Source organism: Tiliqua scincoides, chromosome 11, assembly GCF_035046505.1.
Source record: "Tiliqua scincoides isolate rTilSci1 chromosome 11, rTilSci1.hap2, whole genome shotgun sequence".
Lineage (NCBI taxonomy): Eukaryota > Metazoa > Chordata > Lepidosauria > Squamata > Scincidae > Tiliqua > Tiliqua scincoides.
In genome coordinates, this window is record NC_089831.1 from 470,673 (window position 1) to 486,848 (window position 16,176).

Genomic DNA, 16,176 nt, shown 5'->3' on the forward strand with positions numbered 1-16,176 from the left:
TGTACCTTGGCTCAACGATCTCTGACACTCATTCTCTCGATACCGAGCTAAACAAGCGCATCGGTAAAGCAGCTACCACGTTTTCCAGACTCACAAAGAGAGTCTGGTCCAACAAGAAGCTGACGGAACAAACCAAGATCCAGGTCTACAGAGCTTGCGTCCTGAGTACACTTCTGTACTGCAGCGAGTCATGGACTCTTCGCTCACAACAGGAGAGGAAACTGAGCGCTTTCCACATGCGCTGCCTCCGACGCATCCTCGGCATTACCTGACAGGACAAAGTTCCAAACAACACAGTCCTGGAACGTGCTGGAATCCCTAGCATGTATTCACTGCTGAAACAGAGACGCCTGCGTTGGCTTGGTCATGTCGTGAGAATGGATGATGGCCGGATCCCAAAGGATCTCCTCTATGGAGAACTTGTGCAAGGAAAGCGCCCTACAGGTAGATCACAGCTGCGATACAAGGACATCTGCAAGAGGGATCTGAAGGCCTTAGGGATGGACCTCAACAAGTGGGAAACCCTGGCCTCTGAGCGGCCCGCTTGGAGGCAGGCTGTGCAGCATGGCCTTTCCCAGTTTGAAGAGACACTTGGCCAACAGTCTGAGGCTAAGAGGCAAAGAAGGAAGGCCCATAGTCAGGGAGACAGACCAGGGACAGGCTGCATTTGCTCCCGGTGTGGAAGGGACTGTCACTCCCGAACTGGCCTTTTCAGCCACACTAGACGCTGTGCCAGAACCACCTTTCAGAGCGCGATACCAGAGTCTTTCGAGACTGAAGGTTGCCAATACAATCTGCGTTTTGCGGCCACGGAAAAACTACAGCTCCCAAGACCCCACGCGAACGAGGCGGGTTCACTGTTTCTTCCTTTTCCCCGAAAGGGCGAGGAAGAAAGGGGCGGGGCCTCCCTCACGCCCCGCCCAGGAGCAAGAATGACGGTTATGGCGGGGGCGAGGCGTTCCTTGCGTCGTGACGTTGCGCGCCGCCGAGCAGGCGGAACCGGAAGTGGCTGCGTCCGGTGCTCGGCGGCCGGGGAGCAGGACCTGGTCGGGGCGCTCCGTGGCCGGCCGGGTGAGGAGGCGCCGGGTCTCCGAGCGGTGAGTGGGAGACCTGCGGGTTTTTTCAGGCGCGGTCCCCTAGCAGGGTGGGTGGTGGCAGGCAGCCCCGTCCGGCCGGGTCGGCCCGGGCCTCCCGTGCGCAGGCCGGGGACTGCCTCACCCGCTCCTGGGGCTCTGGGGGGGGGAGCCTGGGCCCTCCGCCTGCGGGCTCCCCCCCTGCCCTCCGGCTCGCCCCGGAAAGGAGGGGCCCTCCTACCTCCAGCTCACTGGCAGCACCGACCGACCGGCCTCAGGGCTTTGCCCAGCAGGGGTGTGGGGTGGGTGGGGAGGCAGGCGAAGCAGCGCCTCCCTGTGTAGCGGGGGCGAGGCAGTACCTCCCCACCGGAGCCCTTCATGAAGCGCTGCCACCGTGGGAGGCACCCTGCGCCTGGCGGGGAGGCACTGCCTCACCTCCCTCCCCATACTCCTGTTGTAGTCTCAGCTCTCCCACCTGGAAGCGCCACCTGGGCTTGAGCCTCCTTGCGCACAAAGCAGCTGCTGTGCTGTCGGGCCACAGTCCCACTTGAATGCGCAAACAGCCCCCTACCTGGCTTGGACTGCAGGTGGGTACTGCCCATTCTTCCCTTTCTTTAGTTATCCTACATTCAGGGCCAGGAGACTTAAGGGACTGGGTGGTCAGAGCCCTTCCTTCTGAGGAAAGCCTGGGCTTTGCAGCAGATTCACACAACAGCAGGGACGTGTGGTGGGTGGTGAGGCAGAGCCTCCCCACTGGAGTCCTTCAAAAAGCACCACCACGAGGACCATGAGGTTCTAGGCAGGGACGTGTAGTGGGTGGGGAGGCAGGTGAGGCAGAGCCTCCCCACCAGAGTCATTTGAAAAGAGGAACCCTCAACCCGCGTGCTCTGCCTGCTTGCGCCTGTACCCTTCCTGCTCTGCACAAGGGTTGGGAGTGCTTGGGTGCCTCACATGGCAGTGGCGCTTTTCAAAGGACTCTGCCTCACCACCCACCACATGTCCTTGCTGCTCTAGGATTTCATGGTTGTCATGGTCCTCACTGCAGTGCTTTTTGAACGACTCTGGTGGGGAGGCTTCTGCCTCACCTGCCTCCCCACCCACTGCATGTCCCTGCACAACAGACACAAACCAAGCAGCAAAGGGGCTGGGAGGGAGAGGAGGAGGTTCTGATGGAGCTGCCAGAATGTTTGTGCTGCAGCTTCTGTCTGTTTGAGGAAGGTGGAGAAAGTGGGGAGGGGACTTGGCTTCTTCTTTAGACCACCCTTTCCCAGCTATCATGATCCCCCTGGGCACGTGTGCATGTTTTTGGAGGGACGCTTAAGGAGAGTATCAATCTAACTGAGGACCTGTAGCTCCCGCTAGAACAGCACTTTTAGGTTTTGTTGTCGCCCCATTGCTGCCAAATACATAAGTAAAAAGTGGAGTTTTTGCTTACCCGTTTTTAGTGGTAGTGGTGGTGGCGGCGGCAACCCTAAGGCAGCAAAACCCAGAAGTGCCATACTGACTGCAGCTATGGGTCCCTGGTTGGGTCACTACCCCCTGTCCCAACAAAGGTTGGGGACCACGTACCAAAATTCAAGGGGAATGCATTTCTCAGGAGCCCATCTGAGCTGACCCCTTCTGGTGAAGTCCTAATTCTTCCACAGCTTCAGCTGTCAAATCCAAAGGAGATTTGTAGTAATTATATTTCAGTGGCGTAGAGGAATCACAGTCAGTTCACATATAAGGAAGCCCTAAAAAATTATTTTTAAAACCTGGTTGGTGAAGAGATTCTTATTACTGAACAATGCTTACTAATTGGCCAGTTCCTGCACTGTTCAACAGCTCAAGTGTCATTGCGTTTTTCAATATCTTTCTTCGTTGCCTGAGGAAAATGACTAACGTCCTCTGGCCCTTCTGTGTCTTGAGTCAGTGTTGTTTATACATTCAGTGGAATCAGAATAATTAAATGAACAATGCAGTGAGGACATGCCAAATTGCTTTTTCCAAAAAGGAGGTTTTGTGTGCATGTTTTTGAGAGAGAAGATGACTAGGGTGTTTGTTGAAAGTCAGAAGGCATGTATGTGTGCTACCCTATGTGCCAGAGATACTAATTGCTTTCCCTAAAATAAAAACGTATATGAAAATACATGCTGTTATTTATGGAAGGCATGGAAGTGGAGCTTTTCTTACATCATCTCTTATTCAGGCTACTGGTCATTATTGTTTAAGACACCACCTACCATCTCAGGGTATCTCACTGTGATTATTGTTAGGAAGAGCTAAATGGGTGTATGTATTGTTTATTTGCGAAGGAATAAAAGTTTTTTTTGGCTACCCTCCATTAGGAGCTTTTCTCAGGCTCCATAAAAACATATTTGTGTGTGATTGAACTCTTTGGTTCTGTATAGCTTTGCTATATGGAATGTAAAAAGAAGCCACAACAAATACTCTTAAAATGCCTTTGTGCAATTTAAACTTGACCATAATTCATGTCCATAATGTGTCAGAGAGTCTTTCTGAAGATCCACTTATAAAAGGACAAGCTGATAGTCTCATCTCATTTTTAGTTTCTGAGCTCTTATTTCTTTCTCTAGTCTGATAATTGTTTGCTACTTTAACTCTGTATTTTGTCAGTCCCTCTATTGTATCTTGGGTGTGTCCCATGAAAGGTTCCTACATCCTTGTTTGGAAAAATTCTGCATTACAACAACAACAACAGTATTTATATACCGCTTTTCAACAAAAAGTTCACAAAGCGGTTTACAGAGAAAATCAAATATCTAATGGCTCCCTGTCCCAAAAGGGCTCACAATCTAAAAAGATGCAAAAGAATACCAGCAGACAGCCACTAGAACAGACACTGCTGGGGTGAGGTGGGCCAGTTACTCTCCCCCTGCTAAATAAAAGAGGAGCACCCACTTGAAAAAGTGCCTCTTACCCAGTTAGCAGGGACTCTTACCCAGTTAGCAGGGACTTACCCAGTTAGCAGGGACTACTCATTACACCTACTCAGCCTTACCGGTAAGTTAGCACAAGTTAACTAATCCACAGTAATGTTTACTACCCTGCCAGTACCCAGCTGTCGTCATGGCTTGTCATAAAAAAAGGACCAACTGATGTAAAACTTCCTTGTCTGGAAACAGTTCTTAGTTGCCAGAGGCCAAGGGCTGTTCATAATCTTGCATCTGCTAATCACCCAAAACATTTACTATCTCCTTCAGATTCCTCAACAAAGCACGGAAAGCACACTGCACAGAAATATCTGTTCTGCTTATGGACTTCCTGTCAATCCGCTTTGTCCTGACTTGTGCCAAGTAGTGTTGGCAATAGCAGAGACTTGCCCTCTCCTGAAGATACCAAGTGCTTTTGTCCACAGCGTGTTGGATTTATTGGATCTGTCCTTAGAAAGAGGATCCATGTACACCCCAAGTGGCTCAGTGCTGCCCAGTGGGCGCAGGCGAAGAGGCCAGGATGGGAGTGCTTTGCCAAAACAGCCAGAAAGGAGCCTGGCTTCTGCGTTGCCTGGTGCCCTCTCCATAACTGCTTTGTGTACTGCTCTGGCAGAGCCTGCCTGGCTACGGATTCACGGGGGCACTTGTTCTCGCCAAGAGCTGGGGGTTGCTGATGTACTTGGATACGTTGACCCTGAATTACTTAAAGGTAAGAGTGATATACATGTTGCATGTATTTTTTTAAAGAAGAGGTTGCAAGTAGCGATGACATAGGCAGTAGCTATGCTGCATGATTCTATAATGTTTCATTTGCCTGTTCATTGAGGCTTACTTGCAGGTGAATTGCTGTCATTACATTTGGAGCAGTCACTATGGGGGAGGAGACTTGGGGGGGAGAGGTTAGTTATAGTCACCTGTTTGTAATGGAGCAACAAATGCATTCCAAATCTTTACCTAACTGAGTTTTATTGGTAGAAACTTGTGTCTGTGCAAAGAAAGTGTCTGTGCATTACATTTGGAGCAGTCACTATGGGGGAGGAGACTTGGGGGGGGAGAGGTTAGTTATAGTCACCTGTTTGTAATGGAGCAACAAATGCATTCCAAATCTTTACCTAACTGAGTTTTATTGGTAGAAACTTGTGTCTGTGCAAAGAAAGTGTACTTAACACTAACTCCTCTCATATAACATGTGCCTCATTAGGGCAGCTAGAAGCCCTGAGGCTAAATTCAGGTCCTCCAGAACACCAGCTGCCACCCCACCCCCAGATTTCTAGCTAGTGACACAAAGGGACTGTGGAGAAGGTTATAGCTGTGGGATTTCATGGCTATTGTCTTTGCTTTAAAGGTAAGAGTGTTGGGAGGGGGCTGGTTCCTCCTCAGAGTGGCCCCTGCTGTAACCAGGCTTGTGTTATACTGCATTGTCCTAATGGCCTTCACTTACGTTTAGTGTTTTGGTTTCTGAGTATAAATCTTCTCTAAATCAAGCTCTTAAATCTGATTGATTTCAATGGGAGGACATTAGGTTTAACCTTAATCGACCTGTTTAAATAGTTGGCACTTAATGTGCTTAACATTGGTAGCATCTTGCAGCACACGGGCCCTGTAGTATCCATCTCTGAACCTGTGTTTTAAGGAGCAGAACAGATCTTAATTGACATGTCTAGTAGTAAGAAGTCTGTCAGGAATTGCAAAGGAAATGCTCATATTTTGTTGCTCAGAGGTCTTTTTTTGCTATCTCTCCTTTGCTCTTTCTTCCTGTCAACTAGCTGAATGTTTGCATTCTGCAGAGGAAGGGACGAAGCCAAGCCACACATTAAATACATAGAAACCAGTGCAATGATTTTTGTTTTGTCTCGTCATGGCCACTGTCGCCAGTAACCAAACAGTCCAGATAAGAGTTCAGCCATGTATGTGGTTAATTTTCAGCCAGACAGTTGGCCGCTCACCAGCAGCACTTTGAGTAGCTTTCCACTGCTGGAACTGCTGCCATTCAGGGCTCCCATGTGCCTTGTGACCTTGTTTGTCTCCCTAGGCCTATCCATCCATCTTCCCTTCCTGCCCCCTATGCTTGCAGCTTCCTCCTAGGTCACCTATGTGGTGGATCTTTCTAATCATTCTGATTCTTCCAAAATCCACTAGTCCAATGAGACCTATGATCTAACAACCCAGTCTTTGTCCTCCATTTGGGGCAGGGCAGGGACACCTCAGGCAGTTAACCATTTTTGCCCAAGGTCTTTGCTTTCGTTTTTACCATCACTTGAATCTCTCCTGTTACAACTTATATTGTAAGCTCCTCAGGGTAGAGACCTGGGTGGTTTTTGTGATGGGTGTCTTGTTTTGTTACTCTGCAGTGTATTCCATGCTATATAACTAGTTGCAAAAGATAATTCTGTTAATTCATTCATTTTATTTATTTCAGTATTTTAATCTTATCTTTCTCCTGAAGGGACCCAAATTCTGTTAGTGGGAGTGAGAAGAAGTTGATGTCAGGTTCAAAGGAGGCTGCATTATCCTGGTGTTTCTTACTGGAGGAAATCTAGCATTGTCTTCCATGCATCAGGCTGTGGGCAGATATCACCTCAATATGAGAATGTACTTGTCTGCTCAGAGCTTCCAGGAATAGACAATTAAAAACCTTACCTGTAACTTGCAGAGACTGGATTCTGCCAAGTTCCTGAGATTGATGGTGAACCCCTGACAGGTTAATTACATGCAACCAAAGCAGGATGAGAACCTCCCATTCGTTTGAGCTCACTTTATGAATTTTTTTGGCTCTCAGTGCTGGGCAATGCCTTCCTGCATTTTACAAGGCACTGTGCTTCCTGTACTGCACTTGATTTGGTGCCCTCTTAGAGCGAGTGTGTGGTGCAGCTCGTTACCATGGAGAAAGCAGCAAGACAGACCCAGGGTTCAGCATCTAAGTGGATGGAAAGGTTTTGAGAAAATGTTGTATAGGAAAAACACAAAATTATAGGTGGCTGTTCTGTTTTGTCTGAAAAAAAAGTTTACAGTCCAAAGTAGGGTAATATTTTTTTTAAGGAATAACAAAATATCAAACAAGCTTTGAAAACCTACATAATTCTTCAGGCAGATGATAAACAATAGGCTCTGGGGGTAGGGGGCATCTAGCAGACTATGCTAGAACCTGCTGGGCTAGAATGGCTGCAGTCTGAACGTTGTCAAAACAATGCACAGGAGGAAGCTGGCTCTGTAAAGGGGTTTGGGGAAACCTCGGGTCTAGACACACTTCTTGCTGGAAACCATTAAAAGCAGGTGATAAAAGCAGGTGATCAAGGCTGTAATTAGAGTGATAAACCAGGAGCTCAGGGACTGAAAACTGTGACTCTGGTTGTCCCAGTGGCAAATGTGATGACCTCAAGATAGCGGCTTCCATTGTGCTCTTTGAAGTCAAGCCATTCAGCGTTTTTAAGGCCAGACAAACACCTTGAATTGGGCTGGGAAGCAGAGCAGAATGCAAAGTAGATCAAATAAGATTGCGGTAACATACTGAGCTTCTGGTGGTAGCTGGGAGGAAACATCTTGTGCTAGCTGTTGCTTCCAAAGTCTCTTCAAGGTTGGCTTTGCATAGAGCATGTTGCTAGTGTCCAGTTGAGAGATCACCAATGCATGATAAACAATGGTTCATCATGCAAATATAGAAATTGTTGCTTGGCACCCCAAGTATCAGTTTATTAAAATAGTGACTTCCAAACATTTTAGCACTGGGATCCATTTTTTAAAATAACTTTACTAGACTTTTAAAAAGTTTCACCTTGCCAGCTGCTCAACACCCTATTTTTTCCTTCTTATGATTGGGGGTTGGGGCTGCCTTCTGGAGCATTTGTTGAGCTCAACATTAATCAAATCGGGCCCATTTTGATGTTCTTGCATTCCCCACCTGGCCTTTGATAGCTGAGGCATCAGCTAGGCCTACCTGCGAGGCCTACCTGCGAGAAAATCTGCACCTGCTGCTCCTTTTCAGTTTCCATAGGGCTCAATAAATTTTCCTTGTCAGTTTGGAGAGGGGGACTTCCTTCTGGAGTGCTTTTTTTGGTCTGTGTTCATTCAATTGAGACTGTTTTTGTGGTGGTGGGTTCCTCTTGGTCTGCCCTTCAAAGTGGATGGAGGCATGTTTGCCTACTTGAAAGTAAATGTGCACATGGGGTTCAGTTTCTTCCTAGTCAGCTTTCAGCTTGTCAGTTTAAGTTTCAAGACTCACTAACAATCAGGTCTCAACCCATAGTTTAACTGGAGGCGTGTTTCACAGCCCATTAAGGCTTTTAAAAACAAAATGATATTGTTGATTTTAAAAAACTGACATCCAGATCCTTCACCAAGACCAGGACTTTAGCACAACAGGCTCTTGCATAGCAATTCTGCTTACAAAGTACTAGAACCTTGTAATCATTCCCATGAAAATGTAGTGAGGTAGTGCTTTAGTGAGTCTCAGTAGCAAAGCATCAAGGGAAATAGATGAATTGAGGATGTCAGGGGTCTCTGAAATAAAACACAAAGAAAGACTTTGTTTCCAAGCAAACAAACCATTAAAACTTCCTAAAGGAAAATAAAGATTCTGTGTTCTCAGTGAATCTGGCAGAGAGACATTCCTTTCTCAGGTACACCATCAGCAATTATATGTTCATCCTAATTTTAGAAAGGTGTGCTTGTGATACCTGGTTAGAGACTGCTTCGCTTCTCCATTCCTCATAGCACAATGAAAAGTAAACGTTTAGTAGATGATAAGCAGATAAGGTAGGATGTTGTGCAGATTCTGGCACACCAGCACTTCCCAGAATTATCCTGGATGCTCCTGGTGTTATGAGCAGTAGTGATATTTCTGGAGGCTAACTTAGTTTCTGTCTTCCCCTGCCAGACTACTGCATGAACCCTCAGACAGTGCTACTGCTTCGGGTGATTGCTGCTTTCTGCTTCCTGGGAATTATCTGCAGCCTTTCTGCCTTCCTGTTGGACGTCTTTGGACCCAAACACCCTGCACTGAAGATTACTCGGCGCTATGCATTTGCCCACATTCTCACAGGTAGTACTGAGGGGAGCTGATCCTCTACTAGGCATGTTGTGTTGGGGACAACTGAAGTTTACATTGTTCAAGCAGCATTTCAAAAAGTTCATTGTTGATAGGAATGCTCTGGGAAGCAGCCTAGTCTGACCAACCCAACTTATTGGCATTGGCAGTTTGTAATGTTAGCCCCTGAGAGATCAGTCTGACAGTGAGGGACAACAGCTCTGGTCTGAATGCAGCAGGGAAGCAGATTACCAGAGTTTCTTAAGAAAGTCCAGAAACGAAAAGGGGAATAGTGAAAGGTCAAACAGGTAATATCAAGCATTTGAACTTCAGATCAAGGAGTGGCTGCAGACTGCAAACCTGCTCTTTAAGGGGCAGTGCAGCCCCATGAGGGACAGCTTGAATATCATCTCCCAGGCCAATAGAACACCCAACACTTCCAACATGTCTGAATTAAGTTTTTGTTGCCCCCCCCCCCCCGGTCAAGCCCCACATAGCTGCCTGTTCAGGGTTTCCAGTGTCTTCTGGGTTCAGATGAAAAAAGGAGAGAGCGCCAGGTTATCATCTGCCTATCGGTGGCTCCACTGCTCAGATCTTCAGATGACTTCACTGAGCAGTTTCATATAGATGTTAAATAGCATGGGGGAGAAGCTGGAACCTTGCTGACCCCACCCCTCCATCTTGGAAGCAGAAATCGGTTAGTACTGTTAGAAGTTAGTTAGAAGGAAGTTAGAAATCAGTTAGGTCTTGCTGAGGGAGAACCAGCCTGGCTTCTGTAAGGATAAGTCTTGCCTCACGAACCTTATAGAATTCTTTGAAAAGGTCAACAGGCATGTGGATGCGGGAGAACCCGTGGACATTATATATCTGGACTTTCAGAAGGCATTTGACACGGTCCCTCACCAAAGGCATCTAAAAAACTCCACAGTCAGGGAAAGAGGGCAGTCCTCTCCTGGACTGAGACCTGGTTGAAGACCAGGAAACAGAGAGTGGGTGTCAATGGGCAATTTTCACAATGGAGAGAGGTGAAAAGCGGTGTGCCCCAAGGATCTGTCCTGGGACCGGTGCTTTTCAACCTCTTCATAAATGACCTGGAGACAGGGGTGAGCAGTGAGGTGGTTAAATTTGCAGACGACACCAAACTTTTCCAAGTGGTGAAGACCAGAAGTGATTGTGAGGAGCTCCAGAGGAACTCTCCAGACTGGCAGAATGGGCAGCAAAATGGCAGGTGCGCTTCAATGTCAGTAAGTGTAAAGTCATGCACATTGGGGCAAAAAATCAAAACTTTAGATATAGGCTGATGGGTTCTGAGCTGTCTGTGACAGATCAGGAGAGAGATCTTGGGGTGGTGGTGGACAGGTCGATGAAAGTGTCGACCCAATGTGTGGTGGCAGTGAAGAAGGCCAATTCTATGCTTGGGATCATTAGGAAAGGTATTGAGAACAAAACGGCTAATATTATAATGCCATTGTACAAATCTATGGTAAGGCCACACCTGGAGTATTGTGTCCAGTTCTGGTCGCCACATCTCAAAAAGGACATAGTGGAAATGGAAAAGGTGCAAAAGAGAGCGACTAAGATGATTACGGGGCTGGGGCACCTTCCTTATGAGGAAAGGCTACGGCGTTTGGGCATCTTTAGCCTACGAAAGAGACGCCTTAGGGGGGAGATGATTGAGACATACAAAATTATGCAGGGGATGGACAGAGTGGATAGAGAGATGCTCTTTACACTCTCACATAACCCCAGAACCAGGGGACATCCACTAAAATTGAGTGTTGGGAGAGCTAGAACAGACAAAAGAAAATATTTCTTTACTCAGTGTGTGGTTGGTCTGTAGAACTCCTTGCCATAGGATGTGGTGACGGCGTCTGGCCTGGATGCCTTTACAAGGGGATTGGACAAGTTTCTGGATGAAAAATTCATTACGGGTTACAAGCCATGATGTGTATGTGCAACCTCCTGATTTTAGAAATTGGCTATGTCAGAAAGCCAGATGCAAGGGAGGGCACCAGGATGAGGTCTCTTGTTGTCTTGTGTGCTCCTTGGGGCATGTGGTGGGCCGCTGTGAGATACAGGAAGCTGGACTAGATGGGCCTATGGCCTGATCCAGTGGGGCTGTTCTTATGTTCTTATGTTAGCACCACCTTCTGGACCCTACCCTTGAGAAATGAATGGAGCCACCTATATCCAGTGCCACTGGTACCTAACCTCGCCATACAATCTAGAAAGACACCATAGTCAATGATATCAAAAGCTTTTGAGAAATTCAGGAGAACCAGCAGGACTGTATGCTCTCTGCCCAGCGTAAGTTACCCACTTCAGCAGCCAAGATTCTGTCTCCAGACCCAATCCAAAACCATACTGAAATGTATCCAGATAATCAGTCACATCCATGAAAACCTCAACCAGGACACCGCTATTTGCTCAGGCGCCTTGCCCAAATAGAGGTGTTCAAGACAGACCAGTTCAAATTGCAGGGATCCAGTGATGTTTTCAGCAGTGGTCATACCACAACCTCTTCCAACACTGCTGGTATGTCTCTCTCTGTTAAGGAAACATTGATCATCTCTGATGCCCATGTGCCTAGTTCTGAATTGATCAGCCACTATGGACAAGGGTTGGTCGCAGAGGTCCAGATATTTTGTTCATGTAGTCAGTTTGAACACGCTGAAAGGAATCCAGTAAGACCTGACAGATGGGTTCTTTGGAAATCCCCAGGGCAGCCAGTTTATCATTGGAATCTAACTCAGAACGGTTGTGAAATTTTATCGGATTGGTCACATTTCACTTCTCTTACCCGATTAGCCTCTATGCATAACCAAGTAAATAACCTTGCTCCTGCCCAGAAGTCAATTTTGATTGCTTTCTCTCTTGTCTGTGTTCCCAGTGCTGCAGTGTGCCACAGTGATTGGGTTCTGTTATTGGGCCTCGGAGCTGATCCTGGCACAGCAGCAGCAGCACAAAAAGTACCACGGCTCGCAAGTCTATGTTACATTTGCCGTCAGCTTCTATCTGGTGGCTGGAGCTGGTGGGGCCTCCATCCTAGCCACAGCTGCCAACCTGCTGCGCCACTACCCCACTGAAGAGGAAGAGCAGGCCCTGGAGCTCCTCTCGGAAATGGAGGAGAACGAACCTTACCCAGCAGAGTATGAAGTAATCAACCAGTTCCAGCCACCTCCGGCATACACCCCATAGTGCCAGCACTGGATGATGGGTTGGGGGAAAAGAGGCCATCCTCCAGCCCAGTCTTGGAGCTGAACTGCTCATGTTTGCTTGGGGATGCGTTCCCTTGTCCCAGAGCCACTCACTGGTGTGTACTTTCCAAGGACGCTTTGCTCACTCTTATGAACTTCCCTGCCAGGGAGAGAACTCCCTTTGGAGAATCGTTCAAGCAGGGGCTTTCCTCATGCCGTGACTCCCAAAGCAGGTCCTTGGTTCTAAGGCAGCTCTTGGGGCAATGTCTGTTTCCCAGACCCTGGCATCATCTGACATCACAGACCAGTGCAACCTAGCAGCAGCTTTCAACATCCTGTGTGACTCCGCAGACTTGATCCATGCGCTCCAGATGCTTGCACTCGCTTGGATGAGGACTTGTACCTGCTCCAGGTGGAGGTCTTGCCTTGTACGTGAAAACAATGTCATGTGCACAACTTGACTGATGGCAAGGGGTGGGAGTGGGTTCCACGTATTTTTTGCATTGTGATAAGATCCTTCACCCTGGTAGACACACTTGCAGTAGTGAATCTTAACAGTTGTGCACTTTTGTCCACCCAGGCAGGGGGAGGGAACGTGACTTTCACTGACACTTGCACCTGGGAACAAATGTGCTCTGCACTTAGCACATCTGGAGGTGGGAATCCTGTCTCTATGCACTGGTTTGAGGAAGGTGACTCATTTCAATAGACTCATGTGCTTGCCTGAAAAGCACAGCAAGCTTGCTGCCACCACTGCTTCATCCACTCCCATGTTTTGCCTCATGCTACTTAACAGAAGCATATTGCACTTTATTTGCTATTCTTGCAGACCCCCCCCCTCCTTCCTCCCCAGGCATTTGTGGGAGGGGACCAACAAAACTTGGCAGGACCAACTCCAGGGTGTTGCCACTATTGCAAGTTTTCTTGGATAGATTTGGACTCTGGGGTAAAGGAATAAGGCCTTTGAGAGGGCTGTCATTTGAATGGGGGTGTATCAGACATATTGTACACCACTTCTCACAGAAACAAGGAGGCTCAGAGTTCCATGGCAGATTTTTAAGGTTTGGGTTTAAACTTGCAAGAAATCTGTTCAGTGATCACCAATATCAACACAGCATCTCTTATGGATTTAGATTATATGCAAATACCTGGTTCCCAGGCTTGATTCTAATACTTTTCTCTAATGTCAATGTAGGGTGGTTTTCTCTTGTCTGCTCTTGATGCTTTGCCTCTCTAGCCCTACACTTGTGAGTTTTTCACGGAGGTCTGGGGGAAGCAATCCTGCTGACAGTGATAGAAGAGCACCTCAAGGAAAACACGACTCACAGACTTATTCCTTTTTCATATTATAATGCATTGAATGAAAACTGCTTTGCGTTAGCCATTGACTTCCTCTGCTCACGTCAGTTTGTTCTTGCTGAGGGGTGGAGGAAATAGCTTATGTAGGTTGAAAAATGTAGAAAGTATGAGAGGGAGAGAACTAGCAATGTTGTGTGTTCCGAACATGGTGGCTTGCTTCCATTCAAGCACAGTTATGCCAAGTAGACTTGAAACACATCTGCGGGCACCTGACTGAGAATATAGGGATGTTTGCCCCAAATTCACCCACGTGTTCTATTCAGAGGATGGTTCTAGCCTCCTCTCAAATTCCCATCTAGTTCTGGTTTACCATCTTTATGGCAATTCCTATGGAGGAAATTATGTACATTATTATCTAGGCTACAGGTATGATATGTTGTCAGTTTGGTTGGGAAGGGTTGACTCTTTGTGTTCTCTTAGTTGCTTGGCTGGAAAGCTAGGGCAAAAGCTTTAGATTCTGGAGAGCTAAAAGGATGAAACTGCAGAGCTTAGAAACTGTTGCTTGGGAAGATTTGGACTGTAGACTGGCAGTTCTGTCCTGGAGAAGGATAGGCAAGCAAGAACTGTCAGTTAACTCCAGTCTGATGAGAATCTTGATTTTCTGTGCTGCCCACAAATAGGCCAGTGGTGCAGCCTTGTTTTATGTCTCCGCGTATTGCTTGCCATCCTTACCATAGGACAACCTATGCCACATTCATAAAGCAGACTCCACTGCATTTTTTCTGCAAGTGGTGTGAACGGAGACTTTCCCTCACTCCTTCCCCTCTAGACTGCTGCAGACAAGAAAGGAGTTGGACTGTAAATAGTGTGTATAATTTTACTGTCTCCACCTAATCTCTAATCTTGAAGAGGTTGATGTGAGGTCTGGGAAAGATTTTCGTTGGTCGCTCTCTTTCAGTCTTTTCCTTTTCTGGCCCTGGGGAGGGAAAGTGACACTGGCAACACCTCCATGTGCCAAAGGGAGTTTGACCTGTCTCCAATGTGGAGATGGTTCCACTCAGCTTGTTTCCACAGATGGGACTTGACCAAAACTGGTTTCCATATAATCTGTGTACTTGGTTACTGTGATCATTTTTAGACCTTGAACATCTTTCATGAAGCACTGTTGATTATATCCATCTCTAGTCTTGGATTTCCTTTTTCTACCAAAAATAAAACAAGGATGTAAATACTGTAGTCTGTCCCAGAGTGTTCAGAATTTGACTTTCTGAAGAACTGGATGCAGTACTGGGTGGTCTGCAGTCACCACCTCCAATGAGAAAGTGTTAGCTAAATAAGGCTGTTTTTTGTGTGTGGCAGATAAAAAAACAGTTTTCCTTGGTTTTAAGTCATAACCATGCTGCTGCAGGTACACACTACCCAGAGCCAGCCTTGAATCTGTTTCTAAAGCCAACACTGGGCAGTTCAAATTTTTAATCTCCTTTGTCCTGAAAGCTTGAACTGATGGTAAAGGAAAGGGAATACAATTTGTCTTAAATGTGCCTGGCACAGACTGTTTGGCATTTTTATAAGCAATAGTGAAAATAGTAAAGCAAAGCCTGCAGATTCATTGGTTTAAAAATCTGGATGTTCTTGCAAAGAGGAAAAGTTCATTATGGGTTGCAAGGCATAGTAGGTATGTGCAAGCTCTTGATTTTAAAGGCAGGCTGCCTCTGATTGCCAGATGCAGGGGAGGGCACCAGGACGCAGGTTGTGTCTCTTGTGTGCTCCCTGGGGCATTTGGTGGGCCACCGTGAGATATGGGAAGCTGGACTAGAGGGGCCTTTGACCTGATCCAGCAGGGCTCTTCTTATGTTCTTAAACTGAGACAAGTAGTGTATTGGAAATAATATGCTCTATTGGTAGAAATGATTTTAAATGGATTGTAGTGCCTTGGTCACTCCCAGCTCTCTTTGTAAGGCATAGGTTTTTGGAGCAAACATTGCTGCCTTTTTCTCTGAGCATATTAATTCGCTTCCTAGCAATCAGGTGGGTATGGAACAAACTGCATTTCCGTTTTGAATGGAGCAGACATGCCTGAAAGAGGCGGGGTGGGGAAGCATCTCATTTGAAACAGTCCTTTTCCCCATTTTCTCAAGTCTTGTACTAGTCCCCCCCCCCCCACTATTTATATAGAGGTCCACAGGTGTCAGGTAACCAAAGGCACAGTTCCATTCCCCATGCGTAATGTTATGTGCAAGCACAACCCTCAATTTTGTTCATAGGGGTGATAACTAAAGTTTTACTGATTAAATTCTGCCTCTTAATAAGTTGATTGTGTTTGAATATACTTACATGTTGTTGCAGCCCATGAAGATGTCCTTTTGAAGATCTTAAACATGGAACTGTTTCACTGAGTTTTTGCATTTAATAAAAATGACCACTTGTTAGAACTGACAGTCTTCAAAAAGTGCACTGAGATTGTGGGTACATCTGGATTCCAGCACACACTGATGCAAACAGGCAAACCAGTTCTCAAAGTTTATCAGTTATCAGTACTAGGGAAGACCCAGGTTTCAAATATATCCCCAAACTGATTTAGCTAAGTTCTGTCATTTTCAGATTGCATTGGATATGGTGTTTAAAAAAAAATACTAAAAGATTTACCTTTA

General features: G+C 46.7%; 1 protein-coding gene across 1 annotated transcript; it reads left to right on the plus strand.

Moving 5' to 3' along the window:
• The first annotated feature begins 994 nt into the window (after positions 1–994).
• Positions 995–15,957, plus strand: TMEM127 (transmembrane protein 127). The gene is made up of 4 exons (XM_066639789.1): positions 995–1,097; positions 4,277–4,715; positions 8,880–9,044; positions 11,920–15,957. Exons 2-4 carry the CDS (start codon positions 4,472–4,474, stop codon positions 12,225–12,227), a joined length of 717 nt encoding a protein of 238 aa, XP_066495886.1. The 5' UTR covers positions 995–1,097; positions 4,277–4,471; the 3' UTR covers positions 12,228–15,957.
• Positions 15,958–16,176: the final 219 nt, after the last annotated feature.

Coding starts and splice junctions, on each gene's coding strand:
- TMEM127 (XM_066639789.1), top strand. CDS start 4,472: ATGTACACCCCAAGTGGCTCAGTGCTGCCCAGTGGGCGCAGGCGAAGA. Junction 4,716..8,879: donor TGACCCTGAATTACTTAAAG/GTAAGAGTGATA, acceptor TTCCCCTGCCAG/ACTACTGCATGAACCCTCAG. Junction 9,045..11,919: donor ATTTGCCCACATTCTCACAG/GTAGTACTGAGG, acceptor CTGTGTTCCCAG/TGCTGCAGTGTGCCACAGTG.